A 27253-nucleotide genomic window follows, 5' to 3' on the forward strand; every position below is an offset into this window, starting at 1 on the left:
AACTAGTTAAGCCTTCTTTTCCCATTGATTAATGAGTATTATCATCATTCCAAGGCAGGTAGGCTGGAAAAAGAAGTGACCACCGATTTCTTCTTTTTTCTCATTTCTTTAATTCAGGTGGAAACCAGGTTTTAGAGAAGCTATTCCACAATCTCTTTTGATTTTATTTCCTATATTTTATTCACAATTGTAAACTAAACTATTCCAATAGCGTAAGGTGCCTCCTTGTCATCAATTTCTTCTCTTTTAATTCATATTACAAACTGTAGCCAGAGATGGATTTTGGAATGCTAAAATTATCACCATAATTACTATCTATTGGTTTCTCCTGACAGTAGCATACAGTTCACATTAGACAGCCTACTTCTTAGGTGCGAACACAAGTACACATTTCAGTTGTGCTAAATACCTTTAACAATGCTTTTACAAGTGTTCCAAATTCAATAACATTTCCCCAATAAATCATAAATGATTAATCACTTTTTAAGCCAACTAGACTAATTATTTGTTTTTTATTCTTTCTTTAGCTTGATGGAATTGAATTTAAAGATAAATTTATGATAACTATCTAGTATTTCCTTTCTTCCTTGCTCTTTGAATATTTTTTAACTGAGGTTCAGAGTAATAGCCATGACACCTGGAATTCCATGGCTCTTTCCATTTTGTCTATTCATATGTACCTTCAACTTCCTGGTGGAATTTTAGGTTGTTTTTATGAGTTAATGATAAATTTTAACTATATTGCCTTTTTGATAACATCTAAATTTGCTAAAATTTGTTAGCCTCGGTTTTTAAATTTTAAATTAATTAAAATTAAAGACTCATGTTTGTTGGCCACACTAGCCTATTTCAAAGGCTCAATAGCCACACATGACTACTGGCTACTGTGCTGCATAGTGTAACTACAGACTCTATATTTCACATATAATTGTTTTTTAAAGCATGTGAGCCTACATAAGAAAATGAAGACAGCAAAGAAAAACAGGAAAAATTGTATTTTTATGCTATTTATGAAGAAGTGCATAGTTGTGGAGAAGTATGACTGAACAAGGGGGTGTGATCCATTCACATATAATTTTAAGAAGCTTTGTTGTCCGTATTCATAGTACATTAAAGATTAGAAGAAGAAATAGAAGACGATTAGAAGTGACGGGAAGATCAGCTGTTGATTCACACTGATACCAGTAACAGGGGATATTTTAACAGTGAGGAAGAAAGAAGAAAACCAGAAATTAGAAGCATGGAAGTCTTAAGGCTATTCAGGGTAAGGGTAAGTAATTCAACATACCCTTGAGAGACTATGAAAGTCTAACTAGTCAATCACTGTGAAATTGATTTTTTATAATGATAATCCTGAGCTACCAAGAAAAAGATAAATTCTGCATATTATAACTATTGTGAGAAGACAGGGAAGTACATATATTCTTAGAAGGCTTATAAAAAAGTTACAAATGTTGGCTTGGTGGTTAGGGTGCAAACCACATACACCGAGGCTGGTGGGTTTGAACATGGCCCGGGCCTGCTAAACAACAATGACAACGACAATAACAAAAAAAACAGCTGAGTGTGTGGTGGATGCCTGTAGTCCTAGCTATTTGGGAGGCTGAGGCAAGAGAATTGCTTAAGCCCAAGAGTTTGAGGTTGCTATGAGCTGTGATTCCACAGCACTCTACTGAGGGCAACATACTGAGACTTTGTCTCAAAAAAAAAAAAAAAAGGGTTACAAATGTTAAAAAATTTAATTGTGTGAAAAAAGCAAAACATTAGTTTACTGGAAATTTCATTTATGTGAAATATTTCATTATCTGATACTGTAAACTAAGTAAGAATTACTCTGTTGCTAGGCACAGTGGCTCACGCCTATAATCCTAGTACTTTTGGAGGCTGAGGCTGGTGGATTACTTGAGCTCAGGAGTTAAGACACCAGCCTGAGCAAAAGTCAGACTCTGTCTCTACTGAAAATAGAAAAACTGAGGCAAGAACATCAATCCAGCCCAGGAGTTTGACGCTGCTGTGAGCTATGACACCACAGCAGTCTACCCACGGTGATAGAATGAGACACTTAGAAAAAAAAAAAAAGGAATTACTCTGTTACCCTTATAAATTCTAACCTCTGTTAAATAATAAGACAATAAAGATGTCTTCTTTATTCTAGTGTTTTGAAATCTGTGGCCTTATTTTATGAGTTTATAGACTCTAACCTTAAATCCTGCTTTTTTCATAGTCCATGAGTCCTTTTTTTAAGACAAGTCCTCATCTTCTTTACCTTCCTGTGATTATTTTAGTTGCTCTTTTTGCATTTTTTCCATGTGCTTCATGATGTGCACCCCATTAGAAATACATACAAAAAAATCAAAGGTATATGGTTTGGTTTAAGAGTATGTTTTCAACGTTTGTTAGGATACCTTTCTAGAATTTTATAGCAATATACGGGCTGAGATCTTGAAGGGAGTCTACATGAATTCAATCCCTTCTTAAGTTGAAAGTAGTATCCCGGAATCTGATTTCCTAAAATCACATACTAGATTCTTTTTCCTCAAGTGCAATGTAGAAAAAAAAAATCTCAATTGGGTTCCACATAACCAATTCACCAAATTAATCAATACTTTCTATTCTCTCTGTCAAAATGACAGATGTTAACAGAAAGCCATGTATTTGAAATTGTTGGTCAATCTCAACATCTTTGCACATTCTGGCTTCTAGCAGTTGATCTCATCCCAGTATTTATTGTCGTTTGTGTTGGCAAACCAATTATGTTTATTGTACTTATTATTTTAATTTTATTAATTATTGCTGTGAAGTAATGGGGTTTTCTAGAAACACTTCTGCTGGAGGCAGAAGTTAACTACTTGTAGACATTGGGACATTGGTTTTCTTTTTTGAACTAGGTGAAGATGTAACTTCAAAGACAATCAAGTTTAGTTCAAAATCAGAAGAGAAGGCCAGGGAAGCAGTAAGCAGAGAGACTGTGTAAGTTTCTTTCTTACATTTGCAGTGATATAAACTGCAAATGTAAAAGCACAAAAAGTAAGACTCTAAGATCTGGGCAGACCTACACTTAAACATATTTCTTCCCTTTCCTTTCGCCTTCCCATTTCCCTTTCCTTTCATCTAGGAGTGGAATTGCTAAGTCACATGATAAGCATAAATTTAACTTTAAAAGAAGCTGCCAATTTTGTCTTCCAGCATGTAAGTACCATTTTATTCCTACCAGCAATATAAGGGTTCTACTTGCGTCACATCTCAAAGGCTTTTAAAAAAATGTCATATGTTAGTCATTTATGTATATACTTATCATTCACATATATATGCATTAATTCATCAATGATAGCTATTCTATGTGAAACACTATGTTACATATTTATCTACATGCTTTCCTTTCTTCATAAGGCACTCTAAATATACAGAGTCAAAGCATTTAACTCTAACTGGCCAATAACCAACTGTCTGTGTGCATTGGGGTATTTATTTTATTTGATAGTACCACAAATTTTTTGGGAACAAAGTGAAATTTATTTGTTGGATATCCTAGAGTTATGTTTTAGGAAATACCATTTAAACTTATTTTTAGCTTTTTAAATATCAGCCTTAACAAATTCTTGGAAAATCTGTACCAACTTATACCTATTGTGGACTTTCCATTTTTTTCCTATTCGTTATGAAGGCTTAAGTTTCCACTATGTCTATTCCCTTTAATGGTTTGAGAATTTGTGTTTATTATATTTATGAAGTCCTTTTTTCTGTAATATTATTTGCTGAAATCAGAATAAAACCCTGAAAAATGTAGATGCTTAATCTTATTTCTCCTTTTACAATCTTACATTCTATATAATTATTGGTTTCCTCAAAGATATATTATAGAAAATTTAACATATTTTGAATAGTTTCCTGACAGTTCATATATAAACAATGAATATAATTTTGTAAAATTGTCACACGTGCATCCAGGTGTTTTATGATAAACTTAAAATAGCATCTACATACCTTATAAAATTCCTTTTTTTCGATCATCTCATTGCCATCTGCATCCAGCATTTTAAAAGCAACATGAAACCCAGAATGGGGCTCTGTTATGAAGTAAAAATAAATATTTAAATGTTGGTGAAAAGGAAATTGTTTGTGGATACATAAATCTTCAAATTTAAAATAAACCAGCAGAAACCATCTGAGTAAAAGTGTCTACATCGAAAACAGTAGTGGTTTCCTCTTATAACACTTCCAAAGGTTTGTTTTGACATTAAGGGTTTGAACCCTGCCTTTTCAAAAAACTTTTCCATGGGTGCTATTTTGCTAGTAAGTAGTCTGCCCTTCAATGCAAAATTAATTTGAGAACTGTACAAGGGGCTTTCCTATATTTTTAAAGTATCTTGGCTATGTTCACATTGATGATTAGTTTTACTTCCTTTTCTCAGAGGAGGTTTTTTTTTTTTTTTTTTAAATCTTTACATTTTCCTATCACTTTAGACTTGCAGGGATTTTTAATATTCCTAAGGAAAGGTTAGCTCTATGATTATCCTGTTCAACAAAACTTCTATTAAGGAAAAAAAGTTAAAGGGTGCCACAGTGTACAGGATGTAGAAGAGACCTATGGAGATAATCTAATCTAACACTATCATTTTGTAGATCTAGAAAAAGGTACCAATAATATTTTTAATGATAAAGACATAAATACCAATCTTCCAGAATCCTGTTTGGTAGGAATAGACAATTCCACATAATCACTAAAAAAAATTGTGGGATACTTACTGGTGAGGATTGTGAGCAAGAAAAGATACTCGGTATATGAAATTAGCCCTGAAAAAGATAAAAGAAAAAATACCAGAAAGTAAGTTTTAGATGGTTTAGGGATATTAATAGTTAAACTTTATGGGCTGCACCTGTGGCTCAGTGAGTAGGGTGCTGGCCCAATATACTGTAGGTGTCAGGTTCAAACCCAGCCCCAGCCAAAAACTGCAAAAAAAAAAAAAAAAAAAAAAAAAAAAAGTAAACTTTACCAATTAAAAAAAAAATCACATTTTTACGTTTACTTTTTTAGAGAGAGGGTCTCACTCAGGGTGGAGTGCAGTGGGGCGATCATAGCTCACTACAGCCTCTAAGTCCTGGGCTCTGGTAGCCATTCCCAATTCAGCCTGCCTAGTAGCTGGGATTATAAGCATGAACTCAAGAACACACACATTTTCCCTTTAAATTACCTGTCTTTGGTACAGTTGAAAATTTTTATGAGTTGCAGTACAGTCTTAAAGCTTAAAGACACTATGTTTCATCAGGTTACTATACATACTAGAAAAGAGAGTGTGATGGTGAATTTTAAGTGTCAATCTGGCTGGGCCACAGATTAAACATTTTCAGTACCCAGATTAAACATTATTTCTGGGTGTGTCTGTAATAGTATTTCTAGGTGAGATTAGTATTTGCATTGGTAGACTCTGTATAGTAGAATGCCCTAAGCAATGTAGGTGGGAATCATCCAATCAGTTGAACAAAAAATAAAAGAAAGGAATTCACCAGTTCTTTTGTCCTAGCTCACTGGCTGAGCTGGGATATCTCATTTTTTTTTCTCCTGCTCTCAGATTGGGAATATAAATATACTACTGTCCCCCCTGGTATTCAGGCTTGTAGACTTGGACGGAATTACATACACTACCAGCTTCTCTGGGTCTCCAGCTTACAGATGGCAGGTCATGAGACTTTGGGGCTTCCATAATCACGTGAGCCAATTCCTCATGATTAATCTCTTTATATCCTGTGGGTTCTGTTTCTCTAGAGAACAGTGATTAATATAGAGGAGGAAGGGATGCTGGCTAGCAAATAATAGGTATCCACAGAAGTTTTATTTGCATGGTACTTTATGTAATTCCTACTGAAATTTTCCTGTTCCTAACATCAAGCATAGCAAATGTTATCAATTCAGTAGAATAACAGAGATTTGGGTAAGAGTCAAATGATGTTATTTAAAATCTAACAGTCAAATCTTTGTAGCAGTAACTTGATTGTCCTTTGGGAAACCATTCTTCCCCATTCTCAAAATTACAATTGGGTTGGATGACCCTATTTTCACCTCTGGCAGTAGATGCTTATTGATCCAGGCCTATCACTGAACTTCTGTAGAACTGATGAGAGGATGGGTAAATAGCTCAGGCCCAAGCTACTGAGCAGGCTGCATTAGTCTGGTGCCAGGGACTAGTTCAGGAATGGACCATGACCTAAGTTGAGCCACTTGGAGTGGCACCCTAGGTTTTCTGTTGTGAATGCAGGAGTGTTGACTTCTTTATGTGTGTGCATGCATGCTTGGCTTTGATAATGTGAGAAATGTTATTATTAGGAATGTGTTTGAGCCCTGGATTAAGTTGGGTTTCAAGCTAACTCTATGTCTAGTCTAAATAATAAACTTTTTTTTTTTTTTTTGTAGAGACAGAGTCTCACTTTACCACCCTTGGTAGAGTGCCATGATGTCACAGGACTCACAGCAACCTCCAGCTCTTGGGCTTTTGCGATTCTCCCGCCTCAGCCTCCCGAGCAGCTGGGACTACAGGCGCCCGCCACAACGCCCGGCTATTTTTTGGTTGCAGTTCAGCCGGGGCTGGGTTTGAACCCATCACCCTCGGTATATGGGGCCGGCGCCCTACTCACTGAGCCACAGGCGCCACCCTAAATAATAAACTTTTTTTTCCTGTTCAAGTATATTGTGTCAGGTTTTATGTAGCTTGTAATGAAAAAAATTCCATTACATACAGAAAGAGTATTTTTAAAAATCATGGCACCTTGAAAAGCTAAAAAAATTTTTTTCTCTCTGGATCATAAGATTGCTATAACAGCATTATGCACATTTAACAATTAAAAACACTTTATCAGGGAAAAATTTCAATCATATACAAAGTAAAAAAGAATAAGATGATATATACTTCATTATACTGAATAATAACATGATGAAATTAAGTTCCAATAATAATCAACTCAGTGGTCTTGTTTTATATCTACCCTTTTTACTCCCTGTATCCCACTGGATTATTTTGAAACAAATCCCAACTATGGTATCATTTCATGGTAAAAAAATTCAGGTGTAGGTACCTCTAAAATTTTTTTTATCATCTCTGCCAAATACAGTTATCAAATCTAAGACATTATCAGCAATTCCTTAATATCTTCCATTTTCAATCAGCATTACTAACTTCCCTAATAACATTTTTTTTCACATGCACTCAAATGAGGAGACAAAGAAGGCAACGTACTTAGTGAAGAGATCTTTTAAGTCACCTTTTTTTATTGTAGTAAAATATATATTATACAAAATTTATCATTTTAACCATTCATATTGTTGTGCAACCATCATTACAACTTTTTCATCTCCTAAACCAAAACACTAAAACCCCCCCAAAATACTGTGAACAATGGGTGCAGAATGAGAGGAAAACAGGAGCCACGGCTGCTGCGTCTTCTCAAAATGGCCCAAGTGACGGTTAGAAGCCGGGGCTCAGCGCCGCCTCTGGACCCCAGGCCCGTTGCGGCGGGGGCGGGGCTCCATGGCATAGTCCCTGCTGCCAAAATTTTAGTTGGGTGGTACAGTCAATGGGCTCTTTGAGGAAGGGCAAGGGGAGCAGAAGTGAAGAAAACTAAAAGCTGGTTTACAGTATTTCAATACCATGTCATAAAAGTCAGGTGATTTTCCACTTGTTCATCAAGATGGAAAACTCAGATTCTAACCATAAAGGAAATGGTGATCAGTCTACCGCACAGCGCAGACCAATTGGATCGGAAACTTTCTATCGCAATTTGTAAATAACCTGAGTGAATAAAATTATAGGCTTATGAGAGAGAATAATTTGCTAGGCATCCCAGGTGAAAGTACTGAGGAAGAGTTGCTAAGAAGACTACAACAAATTACAGAGGGCCTGCCACCACAAAACTCTGATGAAAGCAGAGGTGGAGACGCTTCAGATCATGCATCCAATGGTAACTATAATAGACTGGCTTAACTCTGCCAAACTGGAAATACGACAGGAAGTGGGCAAAGAGGAGACCTATCTTGGACCATGTTCACTGCATTGATCGCTGGTTATCTGAGAATTCTATTTATTGCAGAGCAGTCTTAGCTTCTGGTAACAGAGAAAGTGTTATGTAATTAAGATGTGAACTCTCAGCTATGTAGCTGATACAATGATGAGCAAACATGAATCCCTTGCTTTTATGTAATCTGCCAAACACTGAGATCTCCGCTCTACTCCTGCGTCTCAGTCCTGCCTTTGGGCTGCTCAGCCACCAGGTTACTCGCCCAAGATCTCCCCGCCAGTTCTCACCCTGCGACCCTGAGGGCGAAGCCTGCAGAGGCAGTTCTCCCACAGTGGCTGCGTGGGCGGCCCACAACTGAACAATATTAGCTCCCTTCCGGCTCTAGGGCTCAGTCCTGGGGCCCTAGACAACGCTCAAAGTCATTTGCACTCTTGCCCAGGATCTCCCAAGGAAGTTCACTTGAGTGCCCAAGTCCACAAAAAACAAACAAACAAACAAACAAAAAAACAGCCTGCAGGTAAGGCCTTTCCTGATTACAAGCTCACTGTTGCTGTAGTTACAGCTGTGGGCAGCCTCTGACTGAACAAACACACCTACCACTTGCCAGTTCTCCATTTTTTAATCCTCCTTGTGGGGTCCAGAAGTCTTTTGCTGTCTCCCTGTGTTCCCAAAGGAATGTTTCTGGGCAGATCCCACCAGCCAGAGATGCCTGGAGTCTTCTCTCCCCAATCTCACCACACCCTTTGCAAAGAAGCTGTTACTTGGCCTCTATCTTGAACTCAGCATTCAGGAACTAGTATTTAACTTATTTTATGGTCAGATATCTAATAAGCAACTAAGAAAAGCTATGAGTTCAGCACCTGCCCTTTAAAAGTTTTAGCATTTTGAAATTAAGAATTCTTTTTCTTAAGGGGAACAGTTCTAAATTATTATCTAATATTTCCAAAAAGCAATGATCTCATTTGAGTAACCCTAGTTTATATCTTAAATTGTACAGCATCGAATAGAGTTGTTATTGGGGTGTTAGAATCCTCAAGTGATGATCTTGGAACAGTTTGTGTCAGTTTTATAATTCTTTTCATGTCTCCATTTAGATCTGAATGAAACAGGAATACGCTTCATTCTAAAAATAACAAAGAGATATTTATTTTTTATTAAGATTTTTTTACTAAAATTCCTCAAGCTGCTTTATAGTCACTTGGGTTGAGTAGTAGTTATCCCAAAGAAATGCAGTGAAAGCAGACCCTATCATACTTCAAGGCTCCTCCATCACTTCCTCATCTTGCAGATTTATTCCAACACCAATCAGGGGTCCTCAAACTTTTTAAACAGGGGGACAATTCACTGTCCCTCAGACCGCTGGAGGGCTGGACTATAGTTTAAAAAAAAAACGATGAACCAATTCCTATGCACACTGCACGTATCTTATTTTGAAATAAAAAAATAAAACGGGAACAAATACTGTCACACCACCTTCGTAGTTTGAGGACCCCTGATTGAACCAGCTTCCCAACCTTAACTCTACTTGGTGCCCTGTTACTACTATTTTAACTGATTTGTATGTGTTTTAACTGCCCAGTGTTTGGATGTAACCTCTTGACAACTCCATTTGTCCCTGGTGCTGCTTTTAAAAATTTAGGGCCATGGGATGATCAGGTATTAAGTTAAGAAGGTATGCATTTGGCCTAGTTATGTATCTGTGCCTATTTTATCTTCTCCCAGGAAGAGCTTTGGCATAGATGTTTACTTAGATTCATACAAAGAACCAGGCAGCAATCTAGGAAAGCTTTCTGAAGCCTTTAAAAACCTGAAGTTTTGGAAGGGGGACAGTAACAAAGGCTGCCTATGTCTTGAAAGACCAGTTTTCTTCTTTTTGTACAGTGCTTAAACTTGCTAAAATTTAACTTTAATTCAAAACAAGATCTTGAAAGGTCAGTCAAATTTATAGTTGTCTTTAGGAAGAAGCTTTTTTTCCCTATGTAAGATGTCATACTACAGACTTAAAGTATGGACTATATACTGTGTGTGGTGGCTCATGCCTATAATCCTAGCATTCTGGGAGGCCGAGGCCAGTGGATTGCCTGAACTCATAGGTTTGAGATCAGCCTGAGCAAGAATGAGACCCCATCTCTAAAAATAGCCAGGCACTATGGTAGGCGCCTGTAGTCTCTGCTATTCAGGTGGCTGAGGCAAGATAATCACTTGAGCCTAAGAATTTGTTGTTACTGTGAGCTATGATGCCTCAGCACTCTACTGAGGGCAACAAAGTGATACTCTGTCTCAAAAACAAACAAACAAACAAACAAACAAATATATACACATACATATAGACTGTCAATAAAATGCATGAAGTCGAAAGAAAAAACACAAAAATACTGTATACATTAAGCACTAACTCCTGAATTCCCTTTCCCTCCTGCCCCAATACCTTATTCCACTTTCTATGGAATTTGCCTATTCTAGTTGTTTCATATAAGATGAGTCATACAATATTTTTTCTTTTTTTTTTTTTATAAATATAAGAAATATATTTCATTTATATTTATCCCTATGTATGGAAATTTAAGAACTCTGTTATAAAATATACCATTGGAATAAATTAACATGACGAAGACACAAAAGTTTTTTCAGAAATGCAAACACATTTAAATAAGAAATTCTCATATATGCATTTAACATGAACATCAACAATGTTATATACCAGTCAGTCCTTACTAGGCTTTTCAGCTAAAGCAGTGGTTCTCAACCTGTGGTTCGTGACCCCTCTGTAACAATGAAAATACATTGCAGCATTAGGAAGGTTGAGAACCACGGAGCTAAAGTTTCTTAACTCTTAATTTTGTTGATTCTTCAAAGAGGCTAGAAGCATTAATCATCTTCAATATTATTTTTGACTGATCCACCTAAAAAATTATAAGCAGATCCCCAGCTTGCTAATTGCTAGTTGGCACCAATGTGCTAAGATTTGCTGTATATTGATTATAACATCTGGGTTCAATTATCCTTGCCACAACTCTTTGTTGAGAACCTATCCTATTTCAGGTAGAGTTCTAGGTACTGAGAATATGGAAGTAAAAATGATGAATGCATACTCTGAGCCTGCAGAGTTTACCTTCTAATAAGCAAAATATCGAATAACAAACAGAAACATCATATTTCAGGAGTCATATGTGTTATTAATAAGGGGATAAACAGTATCAGATGGTCCCAGCTATTTTGGAGTCACCAGGCAAAACACTTCCAAGGTGGTGACTTTTTAACAAAGACTGTCACAGGCAAGGCAGACAGTGGAGGAGATGAGCAAGGCAGCCTTGCAGGCCATGACAGAGACTAGGGGCTGGAGCTTGAGGGAGAATAGAAGTTGCATGATATGGTTTACATATTACAGTGATCTCTTTGGTTACATGGAGAATTGATTCTTGGACAGGGTTGCCAGGTAAAATTCAGGATGCCCAGTTAAATTAGAATTTCAGATCAAAACCAAATAATTTTAGTATAGGTATGCCCCCCAAATATTGCATGAAGCATTGATATACTCACAACAATTTGTTGTGAGACCAGAACCTCTGGAATAAAATGCTGCGTACACTAACCAGCCTGAGAGTGATTGTTGCATGGTTCCCTGTTCTCCTATTTCTCCACTGTCTTCTCCTCCCACCCTCCAATAAACTCCCCCGACTTGCTGCTGTGGAGCAGGGGTGGGGAAGGGGTGTAAGTTATGGACCTTTGGCCAATGCTTTTTTCTTCCATCTATCTCTTTACACGCCCCTGCCTATTCCTCTCTCCAGTCTCTGTGTAGGCTTCTGACCAGTGGCTTTACCCTCCCTTTATGACATGCTAAAACCTTAGAGAGAAAATTTTTTCTTTTTTTTTAAATTTATTTTTATTTCAGATTAATACGAGCGTACAAATGATTAGGTTACACTGTGCATTTCTAAGGTAAAGTTCAAGCTGCAGTTGAGCCCTTCACCCAAGGGGTGTGCTGTAAACCCTCATATTGTGCCTGTGAGGTGAGAGGTCACCAATGCCCTGCCCTCTTCCCTCCTCTTCTCTTTCCCATCCTCCTCTCTCCCTCCCCTCTTGAATTTGTGTTTTTCTCTCACATGAGTATGTAGTTGTTATTTATTGGTTTCATACTAGTATTGAGTACTTGCTTTTCCATTCTTGTGATGCTTTATTTAGAAGAATGTGCTTTAGCTCCATCAGGTAAATACAAAAGATGTTAAGTATCCACATTTTCTTATGGCTGAATAGTATTCCATAATATACATATACCACAGTTTATGAATCCATTAATGGGTTGATGGGCACTTGGGTTGCTTCCACGTCTTGGTGATTGTGAACTGAGCTGTGATAAACATTGTAGTGCAAATGTCCTTATGTATAATGATTTTTTTTTCTTTCCTTCTGAGTAATAAGAAGGAAATAGTAATAAGATTGTGGGATCAAAGGGAAGGTTTACTTTCAGCTCTCTGAGGATTCTCCAAACTTCTTTTTTCTTATTCTTTTTTTTTGAAATGGAGTTTTATTTTGTTGCCCTGGATAGAGAGTGCTGTGATGTCATCATAGCTCACAGCCACCTCAATCTCTTGGGCGCAGGCAATCCTCTTGCTTCAGCCTCCTAAGTAGCTAGGACTATAGGTGCCTGCCACAACACCTTGCTATTCTCCATCCTTTCTATAGAGGTTGTATTAGATTGCAATCCCACCAGCAGTGTAAAATTGTTCCCTTCTCTCCACATCTAAGCCAGCATCCATAGTTTTGGGATTTTGTGATAGGGGCTATTCTCACTGGGGTTAGGTGACATCTCAGAGTGGTTTTGATTTGTATTTCTCTGATGATTAGAGATGATGAACATTTTTTTCATTTTTTTTTGGTCATTTGTCCATCTTCTTTTGAAAAGTTTCTGTTCAAGTCTCCTGCTCACTTATAAATGGGATTGTTCTTTTCTTATGGATTAGTTTTGAGTTCCCTGCAGATTCTAGTTATCTCAGCCCTTTGATTAATAGCATGCAAATATCTTCTTCCATTCTGAATGCTATCGATTTACTTTAGTTGTTGTACCCTTAGCTGTGTAGAAGCTTTTTAGCTTGAACATGTTCCATTCGTTTTTGGTGTTGCTGCAACTGTCAAGGGGGTGGTCTTCTCTTCCTTCATAAATTCTTTTCCCAGACTGAAAGCATCAAGAGTTTTTTCCACACTTCTAGGATTTTTATTGTTTTGTGTCTTAAATTTAAATCTTTACCCAGTGAGAGTCAATTTTTATCAGTGGTAACAAGTACAGGTCTAGTTTTAGTCTTCTGCATGTGGCTAACCAGTTATCCCAGAACCATTTATTAAATAGGGATTTTTTTTCCCTAGTGTATGGTTTATCAAAGATCAAATGGTGACACATGGCTAGGTTCAACTCTAGGTTCTCTATCCTCTACTTTTGTGCCTGTACCATCCTGTTTTGATCACTGAAAACTTGTAGTATAACCTGAAGTCTGGTAACATGATGCCTCCCGAGTTGCTTTTGCTTCTTAAAATTGTATTAGCTAATCAAGGATTTTTCTTGTTCAATATGAAATGAAGTACTATTTTTTCAAATTCTTCAAAGTATGATGTTGGTGCTTTGATGGTGATTGTATTAAATAATGTAGATTGCGATGATGGCAGACAGGACGGATGTGTAGCCCATCTCTCCCAAGTTATCAGGTGAGAGGGAGGGGGCTCTGGATCTTTTCCCAGTGTGGATTATTGGTGTGGATAGACAGCTGGAGATGCACAGCGAATTGGCAGATTGCTGTATATGAGACATAATTCAAAACCACAGACTCTGCTGTAGAGATTTTACCTGCCCGGCTGCGCTGGCTGGCAGCCAGCCCCTCCCTCATGGAGGACAGCAGTTCGCAGTTCATGTGGAACCTAACTGATGAAAATTTATTCCTGAGCACAGTTTGGTGCCCAGAAACGGGTGCCACTTGGAGTCACAGAGGCTAGGCAGCCTGATGGAAAATTGAAGGGAAGGGATCCCGCCCGGAAAATAGACATTTTGAATTGTCTGAAATGGCGGACACCTTTTCCCAGAATAACAGGAGTGATTAAATAGACCGGACCATTCCTGGCAGGGAATATTGGTGTGGACTGGCAGTTCAGGCTGTGCGGGGAACTGGCGGGTGGCTGGACTCAAAAGTGAGTCTCTGAGCGGTGGAAACTGAGAAAAAGGTCTCCATGGGCCACAGCGGCGGGAGCCTGCAGCAGCCAACCCCTCCCCCACAGCTGATTGCAGTTGCCAGTTTGCGGGAGAATGTGGGAGCAGAGTGGAAAGATTTGTGTAGCACTGACTCTTGCACTGAGCTGGGAGGTAGGATAGGAGTGCTGTCTGGAACAGAGCAGCCAAGGTTGGACAACAATTAGGAAATAAACTTTAATAGAAACTCCAAAAATGGCAATTGGCCAGGTAGGGTGGTTACCATGTTAACAGTGTAAACTGTGAATCAGGTATAAGCCTGGGAACCACTCACAATGCCACCTGTTGTTCAGAAAGTATATTGCATTATAAATATATTCCTGCTAAAGATGACCTCTATGTCATACGTATAGATGTATATTTCTCTCTCTCTATATATATACAAGAATAATATTTTTGTGGTTGGTGCCTTTTTTTCTCATCCTTTTCTTGGAGGATCTTTTTCTATTTTTAATTTCTTTCTTCTTTTTTAACTTTTTAATGAATACTACTTTTTTCTTTTTTCTTTCCTTCTCTCTTCCTCTTCTTCCCTTCTTATGGTTTCTGAGAGTGCTTACATCAGATTTTTAGAGGTTTTTTTCTTTTTTCCAATTATTTTATGATTATCATTATTTTTATTGTAGTTTTTTTTTTTTTTGTCTGTTTGTCTATGTGTTTCTGAGTAGTCGTGCATCTGTGGGCTTGTGTGTCTGGTAGCCTTTTTTATCTGTTTATTTGCTTGGTGTTTTGCTAAATCCTCAGGTTGGCTATTTTCCCTAATTTCAATTTTCACATTCAATAAGAACAAGGGGGAATGGGGGACAACAGCAGATTGGAGCCAGTGCTCAACAGAAGCTCCAGTCTGGAGGGAGAGATAATGGCCAGAAAGAACCCAACAAAGCTGAAGGAGGGGAGCCGAGCTGAGAGATGAGATAGATAATTGCTCGTCTTCCCTGCTGAGGCAAGCTTTGACTCCAGAGAAACTATTTTCAGGTACAGATCTCATCCCAAAGAGGTTGTGTGACCGTCCCCTCCCCTAAGAGAGTTGCTTACTTACTGTGTGATCTCTATTGGTGAGCGATAAACTGAGGCTCTCCTTCCTCACCCCACCGGAGGGAATTGCTGGAAGTTTAGACTCCTTCTCAAGAGAGCCCCTACGGTGAGTCTAAGAATTCCCTTGCCTGGCAGGAAATTTGAACAAATATTTTCCTTGCCACCTTGATCCTTCAGTCTACCACCCCCTCTTCCCCCACGGCCTGGCAGTCTGGAAGTCCAACTCCTCCAGAATCCAGAATGTCTGCATTTTTTGGCTAGGACCGGGCATTGCATAGACGGTGGCAATACAGCTGTGCTGTACCTGTGAATCCAGTAACTGTACAGAAAGACATAGAGAGAAAGGTGATTGACCTGGCCCCCCCAAAAGAGTTTATCAGCAGCAGACAGAGGCTTGGGTTCCTGCACTGCGGGTGGAGGCTCAGAATCTGCTAAGGTGCACGAACCCAAGAGGAGGCACCTCCCACCCAATTTCAGTATTAGTAGAGTGATCCTGCTGGGGTCCAACTCTGGAGAGTCATCTCCCCAATTCTGTGGCTTACCAGATCTCGCCCTATAGGGATTCCAGAGCTGCAGAACAGTAGCAACAAAGGTGCAGTGGCTGAAGGAGAAATTCTTTTGCTGTCTGAATATCCTCAGGTTTGGACTGAGCTCAGGTGGAACTTTCTTCAGCTGCCATTAAACACCTGAGGCAGGCAGACCTCAGCTTTGTAGGATAATATTTAGAAATAAACTTATCCTACATCAAGCACACAAAGTGAATTCAGTGTGAGTTTAAAATGACTTGCTTTTCTTCCAGAGGCTTAAGGGACCTGGACCCCCCGGGTACACACGCAGAGTTGTTGGCTTGCCTGGAATTAAAAATTCTCTAAAGCTGTGCACTTTGTGAAGCCTGAGATCAAAGGGCATGCCACCCTTCCTCAGAGATACGGGCCAGAGGGTTGCCGTAAGTTAACAACATATTGTCAGAGGTCTATAAGTACTCTGCCCCGAGGGAAAGACACAGTCATTACTTCAAACTGAGTAAACTGAATGAACGCTTGAAGATATTCTTCCATTAACTCTGTTCCCCTGTGGCTACTTTCTTCTTTGAGATCTTTATTTAGATACCTGCTCAGAAATTAGTCAGTGTTTAGAAGAAGAGGTTTACTACAAAAGTGATTGATATGATAACAAAATATTTCCTTTCAAGTTAATTTCAGATAGGTAAAATAAGATAACGATGAAACTAACAGATGATAGATTAAGTGTATACATGACTAGAAAAGTATAAAACCAAAACCCTGAATAAAGATTTTCGCTACACGCCATCCCATCTCATGTAGTCTGTTTCTTGACTTAATAATTACAGGAGCGAGTTTACACCCATGGCAAAGCTGCCGTTCGTTCGTGTCTCCGGTCATGCAACAAGCTTCCCCTGCTGGATGGTGGCAGACTGCGGTAACCATGAGGCAATGACCTCACTTTGACTCTGGCAGGCACATAGCCCTGGCACATTTGCTTATTGGACAGAACAGGGCCACAAAGACTGGGTTAACAGAGACTGCTGGTGAGACTATCAGAGACTGGGGTGACCAAAGTCTGGTGGTGAAGGATGACCAAGGTGGGGTAAGAGGCATCAACTCTCTGGCTCTAAACCTCCTACTGGACGGGCCTCTCTGACTCCTCGGAGCATCAGAGGCGCTCAAACCACACTTGACCTGCCAATATACCCCTAACATCTAGTTGCTGGAGTCCTCTTGAACTCTCTAGCTAGAGTGGGGGCTGTCAGAAACAATTGGTCTGGAACTCTTGAACTATACATATTACTCGAGGACCCTCCAAAGTGGGACCCAGGTTTTACTGTAGTGGGAAGGTTTGATTGTCTTCTTCCAGATATTACCGGTGGGGTAAGGGTTGTCCTAGTGGCTTGTATTTCACCAAAGCTGAGACTGCAACCTAGAGTTACTAGGATTGGACAGAGATCAGCTGAATACAAGACAGAGCCACCTACCCCCACTACACGAAGCAGGCCTCTAGAATCACAGACTGTACTACTGTACAAGTCCTTTGCAAAACTGTAGAGGAAAAGGTGCAGTCACGGGTCCCAGTTCCTAGGTGAAGGACTTGTCAACCACAACCATAGAAGTTTCCAGTCCAATTTCACCTTACCTGCTCATGTGGCTAAACACTGAAACACAATCATGGGACAGAATCAGAGGAAAAACTGGCAACATGAATGAATGGAGCAGTTCAACTCCCCCAAGGAATGACAAACCAGCCAATCCAGAGGATCCCATTTATAAACAGATAGCTGAGATGTCTGAAATCGAATTTAGAATTTGGATTGCAAACAAGATCAAAAGAATGGAAGTAAAGATGGAGGTAGAAATTGTAGGATTAATTCAGAAGATGTCTCAAGAATTCAATGAATTCAAAGACAAAATCACAAAAGACTCAGACACACTGAGAAAAAAGTTGTAGCCTTACATGATATGAGAAATACAGTAGAATCCCTCAGTAACAGAATGGAACAGGCAGAAGAAAAGATCTCCGACATGGAAGACAAAGCTTTTGAATGATCCCAAATGTTAAAGAGGAAGAGAAATGGAGAGCAAAAACAGATCATTCTCTCAGAGAGCTCTGGAATAATTTGAAGAAAATCAATATTCGCCTTATAGGGATCCCTGAAGGTGATGAAGTAGCTTCACAAGGCACAGAGGCCCTTTTTCATGAGATTATGAAAGAGAACTTTCCAGACATGCCAAGAGATCCTGAAATCCAGATAGCAGATAGTTTCAGAACCCCAGCATGACTCAATCTGAATAAGACATCCCCCAGGCACATCATAATTAACTTTACTAAAGTTAACATGAAGGAGAAAATCCTGAAAGCAGCCAGACGTAAAAAAACCATAACCTACAAAGGTTAGAATATTAGAATGACTGCAGATCTCTCTGCTGAAACCTTTCAAGCCAGAACAGGGTGGTCATCGACTTTTAATCTTCTAAAACAAAATAACTTTCAACCGAGGATTCTGTACCCAGTTAAATTGAGTATCATTCATGATGGAGAAATTAAATACTTTAATGACATTCATATGTTGAAGAAAATTTACCATAACTAAACCAGCTCTCCAGGATATTCTCAGACCTATTCTCCATAATGGCCAGCACAACTCTCCACCATAAAAGTAAACTCACTCTGAAACTTTTGATCAAATTCCAACTTCCACAGTGGTGAAAGGATTAAAAATGTCCACTGGTCTTTCGAAAAACTTGTACCCAAAATCATACCAGGCCTATCAATACTCTCAATTAATGTGAATGGATTAAACTGTCCTCTAAAGAGGCACACGCTGGCTGACTGGATACAAAAAACTCAGGCCAGATATCTGCTACATACAAGAATCTCATCTTACCTTATAAGATAAATATAGACTCAGGGTGAAGGGATGGTCATAAATATTCCAGGCAAATGGAAAACAGAAAAAAAGCAGGTGTTGCAATTTTATTTGCAGATACAATAGGCTTTAAACCAACAAAAGTAAGGAAAGATAGGGAGGGTCACTACATATTTGTTAAGGGCAAGACTCAATATGATGAGATTTCAATTATTAATATTTACGCGCCCAACCAAAATGCACCTCAATTTATAAGAGAAACTTTAATGGATATGAGCAACTTGATTTCCTCCAGGTCCATAGTAGTCGGAGATTTTAACACCCCTTTAGCGGTGTTGGATAGATCCTCCAAGAAGAAGCTAAGCAAAGAAATTTTAGATTTAAACTTAACCATCCAACAATTGGATTTAACAGACATTTACAGAACATTTTATCCTAACAAAACTGAATACACATTCCAATCATCAGCTTATGGAACATATGGATTCATCCAAAATCAATCACATTTTAGGTCACAAATCCAACCTCAGCAAATTTAAAAGAATAGAAATTATTCCTTGCATCCTCTCAGACCATCATGGAATAAAAGTGGAACTCAGTAACAAAAAGAACCTGCATACTCATACAAAAACATGGAAACTGAATAACCTCAGGCTGAACTATAGCTGGGTCATAGACAAGATTAAGAAGGAAATAAACAAATTTTTGGAACAAAACAACAATGAAAACACAAACTATCAGAACCTCTGGGATACTGCAAAGGCAGTCCTAAAAGGGAAATTGATAGCACTGCAAGCCTTCCTGAAGAGAACAGAAATCAGAACCTCTAGGATACCGCAAAGGCAGTTCTAAGAGGGAAATTGATAGCACTACAAGACTTCCTGAAGAGAACAGAAAGAGAGGAAGTTAACAACTTAATGGGACATCTCAAGCAACAGGAAAAGGAAGAACACTACAATCCCAAACCCAGCAGAAGAACAGAAATAACCAAAATTAGAGCAGAATTAAATGAAATTGAAAACAAAAGGATTATACAATAGATCAATAAATCAAAAAGTTGTTTTTTTGAAAAGGTCAATAAAATAGATAAACCTTTAGCTAACCTAAAGGAAAAGAAGGGTAAAAGGAAAAGAAGAGTAAAATCTTTAATTTCATCAATCAGAAATGGTAAAGACGAAATAACAGACTCCTCAGAAATTCAAAAAATTCTTTTTTTTTTTTTTTGTAGAGACAGAGTCTCACTTTATGGCCCTCGGTAGAGGGCCGTGGCATCACACAGCTCACAGCAACCTCCAACTCCTGGGCTTAAGCGATTCTCTTGCCTCAGCCTCCCAAGTAGCTGGGACTACAGGCGCTCGCCACAGCGCCCGGCAATATTTTGGTTGCAGTTTGGCCGGGGCTGGGTTTGAACCCGCCACCCTCGGTATATGGGGCCGGCGCCCTACCGACTGAGCCACAGGCACAGCCCTCAAAAAATTCTTAATGAATACTACAAGAAACTTTATTCTCAGAAGTATGAAAACCTGAAGGAAATCAATGAATACTTGGAAGCACGCCACCTCCCAAGACTTAGTCAGAATGAGGTGGAAATGTTGAACTGGCTTATGTCAAGTTCTGAAATAGTATCAACTATACAAAATCTCCCTAAAGAGAAGAGCCCAGGACCAGATGGCTTCACATCAGAATTCTACCAAACTTTTAAATAGGAACTAGTACCTATATTACTCAAACTTTTCCAAAATACAGAAAATGAAGGAATACTACCCAACACATTCTATGAAGCAAACATCACCTTGATCCCCAAACCAGGAAAAGACCCAACAAGAAAAGAAAATTATAGATCAATATCACTAATGAATATTGATGCAAAAATATTCAATAAGATCCTAGCAAACAGAATCCAGCAACGCATCAAACAAATTACACACCACAGCCAAGTGGGTTTTATCCCAGGGTCTCAAGGCTGGTTCAATATACATAAATCTTTATAAATATAATTCAGCACATAAATAAATTAAAAAACAAAGACCATATGATTCTCTCAATTGATGCAGAAAAAGCTTTTGATAACATCCAGCATCCCTTCATGATCAGAACACTTAAGAAAATGGGTATAGAAGGGACATTTCTTAAACTAATAGAGACCATCTACAACAAACCTACAGCCAATATTGTATTGAATGGAGTTAAATCAAAACAATTTCCACTTAGATCAGGAACCAGGCAAGGTTGCCCATTATCTCCATTGCTCTTTAACATTGTAATGGAAGTTTTGGCCATCGCAATTAGGCAAGAAAAGGTGATCAAGGGTATCCATATAGGGTCAGAAGAGATCAAACTTTCACTCTTCGCAGATGATATGATTGTATATCTGGAAAACATCAGGGATTCTACTACAACACTCTTAGAAGTGATCAAGGAATACAGCAATGTCTCAGGCTACAGAAATCAACACCCATAAATCTGTAGCCTTTATATATACCAACAACAGCCAAACTGAAAAAGCAATCAAGGGCTTTATTCCATTAACAGTAGCGCCAAAGAAGATGAAATATTTGGGAGTTTATCTGACAAAGAACGTGAAAGATCTGTATAAAGAAAACTATGAAACTTAAGAAAAGAAATAGTTGAAGCTGTTAACAAATGGAAAAACATACCATGCTCATGGCTGGGAAGAATCAACATTGTTAAAATGTCTATACTACCCAAAGCAATATATAATTTTAATGCAATCTCTATTAAAGCTCTATTGTCATACTTTAAAGATCTCTAAAAAATAATACATTGTTTTATATAAAGTCAGAAAAAACCTCAACTAGCCAAGACATTACTCAGAAATAAAAACAAAGCAGGAGGAATTACGCTAACAGACCTCAGACTATACTAGAAATCAATAGTGATCAAAACAGCATGGTACTGGCACAAAAACAGAGAGGTAGATACATGGAACAGAATAGAGAACCAAGAGATGAACCCAGATACTTACCGTTATTTGATATTTGACAAGCTAATTAAAAACATTAAATGGGGAAAAGATTCCCTATTTTACAAATAGTGCTGGGTGAACTGGCTGGTGACCTGTAGAAGACTGAAATTAGACCCACACCTTTCACCTTTAACTAAGACTCTCACTGGATTAAAGATTTAAACTAAAGACATGAAATTATAAAAATAGCAGAAGAAAGTGCAGGGAAAAGTCTTGAAGGAATCTGCCTGGGTGAATATTTTTTGAGGAGGATCCCCTGGGCAATTGAAGCTGCATCAAAAGTACACTACTGGGACCTGATCAAACTAAGAAGCTTCTGTACAGCCAAGAACACAGTAAGTAGAGCAAGCAGACAGCCCTCAGAATGGGAGAAGATATTTGCAGGTATGTCTCCGACAAAGGTTTAATAACTAGAATCCACAGTGAACTCAAACGTATTAGCAAGAAAAGAACAAGTGATCCCATCTCAGGCTTGGCAAGGGACTTGAAGAGAAACTTCTCTGAAGAAGACAGGTGCAAGGCCTACAGACACATGAAAAAATGCTCATCATCCTTAATCATCAGAGAAATGCAAATCAAAACTACTTTGTATCATCTAACTCCAGTAAGATTAGCCCATATCACAAAATCCAAAAACCAGAGATGTTGGCGCAGATGTGGAGAAAAGGGAACACTTCTACACTGCTGGTGGGAATGCAAATGGTCCTTTTGGAAAGATGTTTGGAGAATACTTAGAGATCTAAAAATAGATCTGTCATTCGATCCTATAATTCCTCTTCTATGTATATATCCAGAAGACCAAAAATCACATTATAACAAAGATATTTGTACCAGAATGTTTATTGCAGCCCAATTCATAATTGCTAAGTCACGGAAAAAACCCAAGTGCTCATCGACTCATGAATGGATTAATAAATTGTGGTATTTATACACCATGGAATATTATGCATACGTAAAGAAAGATGGAGACTATACCTCTTCCATGTTTACATGGATGGAGCTGGAAAATAGTCTTCTTAGCAAGGTATCCCAAGAATGGAAGAAAAAGTACTCAATGTACTCAGCCCTAATATGAAACTAATTTATAGCTTTCATACAAATGCTATAACCCAATCTCAGTACAAGAATATGGGGAAGGGGGCAAGGGAGGGGGAGGAAGGGTGGAGGGAGGGTGATTGGTGGGTCCACACCTAGGGTGCATATTGGAAGGGTGCAGGTGAAGTTTACTAAGTGTAGAGTATAAGGGTTTGGATACAATAATTAAGAAATGCCATGAAGGCTATGTTAACCAGTTCGGTGAAAATATTTCAGACTGTATATGGAATTAGCACATTGTACCTCATGATTGCATTATTGTACACAGCTATGATTTAATAAAAAAAAGAAAAAAAAAAGAAAAAAATACGTAGATTGCTTTGAGTATTATAGACATTTTAATAATGTTGATTCTTCCCAGCCATGAGTATGTTATGTTCTTCCATTTCATTTTCTTTGAAGCTACTGTGAAGGGTATTGTGTCTCTGATTTTGATTCTCAGCTTGACTGTTATTGGCATATATAAAGACTGCTGATTTGTTGATAATTGAGTTTGTATTTCGAGACTATGGTATTTCTTGATCACTTTGAGGAGCCTTGTGGTTTAGTCCCTGCAGTTTTCTAAGTATAAGAACATTTCATATATATATATATATTTAAAAGGAACATTTCATGAGCAAACAGCAAGAATTTGACCTCTTTGTTGCCATTTGGATACCCTTGATATTGTTCTTTTGCCTGACTGCAGTGGCTAGAACTTCCAGAACTATGTTGAATAGCAGTGGTGATAGTGGAATTCCTTGTCTGGTTCCAGTTCTAAGTGGAAATCCTTTTAGTTTTACTCCATTTAATATGATATTGGCTGTGGATTTGCTGTAGATGGCTTCTATCAGTTTAAGGAATGTCTCATCTATGCCTATTTTCTTAAGTGTTCTTGTCAGAAAAGGATGCTGAATTTTGTTGAATGCTTTTTCTGCATCTATTGAGAGGATCATATGGTCTTTGGTTTTGCTCCTATTTATGTGTTGAATTATATTTATGGATTTATGTATGCTGAAACAACCTTGCATACCTGGGATAAAGCCCACCTGATCGTGATGTATGATGTTTTTAAATGTGTAAGATGCAAAAATCTTACTGAATATTTTTGTGTTGATATTCATTAACGATATTGGTCTATAGTTTTCCTTTTTTGTTGGGTCCTTTCCTGGTTTCACTATCAGGGTAATATTTGCAGAACATGCTGGGGAGGGTTCCTTCCTTCTCTCTGTTTTATAATAGGTTCTGCAATACAGGTACTAGCTCCTCTTTGAAGGTTTGGTAGAATTCTGGTGTAAAGCTGTCTGGTCCAGGATTTTCTTTTTTGGAAGATTTTTAATTGTTGCAATTTTGGTGCTTGAAATTGTTCTATTCAAAATTTCTAATTCTTTCTGGTTGAGGTAAGGAAGGTGGTGTGATTCCAGGTATTAGTCCATTTCCTCTATGCTTTTGAATTTCTGGGCATGAGAGTTTTTTGTAGTAATCAGTGGTGATCTTTTGTATCTCTGTGGTTGTCTGTTGTAATTTCCTCCTTTTTGTTTCTGATGGTTATTAGAGATCTTATCTTTCTGTTTCTAGTTAATCTGGCCAAGGGTTTATTGATTTTATTAATCTTTTCAAAGAACTACCTTTCTCACTGATCTTCCAAGTGATTCTCGTATTCTCAATTTCATTTAATTCTGTCCTAATTTTGGTTATTTCTTATCTTTTGCTAGGTTTGGAATTGGATTGCTCTTCTTTTCCAGCTCCTTGAGATATGCTCCATTAGGCTGCCCACTTGTGCTTTTTCTGTTTTCTGGAGGTGAGCATTCAAGAGTTACACAATATTTGTCTTTTTGCTACTGGCTTATTTTATTTAGCATAATGTTTTCAAGGTTCATCTATACTGTAGCATGTGTCAAAATTTCCTTCCTTTCTAAGACTGAATAATATTCCACTGTATGCACATATGCTGCATTTGATTAGCCCATTCATCTATTGATGGACACTTGGCCTGTTTCTACCTTGTGGCTATTGTGAATAATGCAGCTACAAACACCGGTGTTTGTATCTGAGTCCCTGCTTTCATTCTTTTGTGTATATACCCAGAAGCTGGATAATACAGTAATTCTATATTTAATTATACTTTTTCCACACCAGCTGTACCATGCACATATTATATTTCCATAAGCAGTACAAAAGGGTTCCAGATTTCTCCACATCCTCAAAACTTATATTTTCCATTTCTATACATTTTTTCAGATAATAGCAATCCTAATGGGCATGAAGTGCTATCTCACTGGGATTTTGATTTGCATTTCTCTAATGATTAGTGATGTTGAGGATGTTTATATGCACTTATTAGCCAACTGTATATCTTCTTTGGCAAAATATGTATTTAACTCCTTTGCCCATTTTTAAATCAATTATTTTGGGGTTTTACTTCCTTTTTTCATAATTTAAAATTTTATGATTCTAAGTATAGAATACATTATTTTAGATATACATTCTTATAATCAATAGTAAGGCAGTATAATTTTTAAATATCACATTTGTATCAAGTACTTCCATGATCGGATTTTTCTTCAGCTAAGTGACTGCATTTTGTGGGTAATGTACTTTGAAATAACTGTATACCACATTAAATACCGTAATACAACGAATAACCTTAATTTAAATAATCTCTAATTCAGGAAAAGGAAAAATATCACAGTTACAAGTCATTAAATATTAAGCTGATAAGACACTGCTCACTCGGGGCGGCACCTGTGGCTCAAAGGAGTAGGGCACCGGTCCCATATGCCAGAGGTGGCAGGTTCAAACCCAGCACCGACCAAAAACTGTAAAAAAAAAAAAAAGACACTGCTCACTAAGAGGTAGAATGTTCTCCTATTATATCTCTGAAATATTTCCCATCAAAAGGAAGAATTCTGATAAAAAGAAATAAAAATTAATGATAATGTCATGTTTTTATTCAGATGTTGATAAACCATTGATCTACTATCTCTAAACTTTAGAAAAGCATTATTGCTAAATCAATTTAATTTTGTCGATAAAGAAATATCAATTAATCCTAACTGGGCAGATCAATATAAATTTTTCCTATTCTGTGTGGGCCTTTTCACTTTTTTTTCTTTCGCAGTTTTTGGCCAAGGCGGGGCTTGAACCTGCCACCTCCAGCATATGGGGCCAGCGCCCTATTCCTTTGAGTCACAGGTGCCGCCTTTACTCTCTTGCGCTGTTTTTTTTTTTTTTGCAGTTTTTTGGCCAGGTTTGAACCTGCCGCCTCCAGTATATGGGGCCGGCACTCTATTCCTTTGAGCCACAGGCACCACCCTCACTCTCAATAGTGTTGATTTGAGAATACTGTAAATCTTTTGTGAACTGTGAAAACTCTTCTGCACTCAATAAAAGGGTTAAAAATCACTAATTTAGAAATTATATCTGCTTCTTAAATTCTTCAATTTCTTCTCGAAGCAATAGGAATGAATATTACCTATTATTAATTTATCACCAAGTTCAGTATTTGTGATAGAGTAGCCTTTAGATGAAAAGGACCAGGGGAGATCCTTTGCCTATCTGTATGAGCATATGTAAAGATATCCAAATGACATTTACTGAAATGAAATTTTTGTCTGATGCTGGCCATGTTATTTAGCTTGAATGAGAATAAAGCTAAATAACATTTGTGACTTGTTTTGACATATACAAAACGGCCTTGGGCAGGAAATTTAACCTCTCTGTGCCTCAGTTAACTCTCCTATAAAACAGGGATATTAAATGATAGGACTTTTCTCATAGGACTGTTGTGAGGATTGAACACATTAACACATGAAAGTGCACAGTATCCTATCTGATACACAGGAAGCCATTAGTAAATACCTGTAGTTATGAATGTCATTATTTATGACATTCATTTATTTTGGAATCACCTACAACATGGCACTAGTGGGGAGTGGACTTCTTTAAGGACTTCTCTGGCCTCCTTACAAGACTCTTAGGCCTGTTTCTGAAACGAGTCTTTCTATCGCAGGACCTCTTCATCTCCTCACTCTATACAGGCTTCCTGCATGGCCAAATGTGTAACCAAGGCTTCAAGTGCATTTAAATGATGACAGTTCTAAAATCTGAACTTAATATATACTAAACTGAATTTACCCACCCACCCCCTGAAAAATGTTGTTTTTCCCTATGTTCCCTATGTATCTGGGGAATGGCTCAATCAGTCATCTGGTTGTACAAACCAGAAACTTGGGCATCATATTCGATGGCTTTTTCTTCTTCCCCCTTACATCCAGTCACCAAGTTCTATCAACTCTATCACCAAAATACCTATCAGATTTGTACTCTTACCTCCCTTTCCACTGCCTTTTCCCCCCGCATATGACCCCATGCTGTTTCGGCAAAAGACTCCTGGTTGTTTCCTCTTCTGCTCCCTCTTCTAGCTACTTGCCATGCTGCTACCAGTGATTTCTTCTCATCCGATTCGTCACTTTTTTACTAATAACTCTTCAATGGCAATCTTATGATCTTAGGATAAGGTCTCCTTTTTCATATGTCC

The 27253-nt window shown here is 38.0% G+C and overlaps 1 protein-coding gene and 1 long non-coding RNA gene across 3 annotated transcripts in view; one reads left to right on the forward strand and one right to left on the reverse strand.

The window, feature by feature from the left end:
* MICU2 (mitochondrial calcium uptake 2) overlaps positions 1 to 27253 on the reverse strand; it is a 179509-nt gene that overhangs the window by 62626 nt on the left and 89630 nt on the right. For both annotated transcript variants that reach the window (XM_053563059.1, XM_053563057.1), the window contains 2 exons: positions 4747 to 4794; positions 3985 to 4067 (listed from right to left, as the gene is read on the reverse strand). In XM_053563059.1, coding sequence (XP_053419034.1) covers positions 3985 to 4067; positions 4747 to 4794 — 131 coding nt within the window. The remainder of the gene's footprint in view (positions 1 to 3984; positions 4068 to 4746; positions 4795 to 27253) is intronic.
* Positions 2896 to 6611, forward strand: LOC128566328 (uncharacterized). The gene is made up of 3 exons (XR_008374554.1): positions 2896 to 2970; positions 3116 to 3189; positions 6410 to 6611. It is a non-coding gene; the product is annotated as an uncharacterized LOC128566328 (long non-coding RNA).

This window comes from Nycticebus coucang, chromosome 15, assembly GCF_027406575.1.
Source record: "Nycticebus coucang isolate mNycCou1 chromosome 15, mNycCou1.pri, whole genome shotgun sequence".
Lineage (NCBI taxonomy): Eukaryota > Metazoa > Chordata > Mammalia > Primates > Lorisidae > Nycticebus > Nycticebus coucang.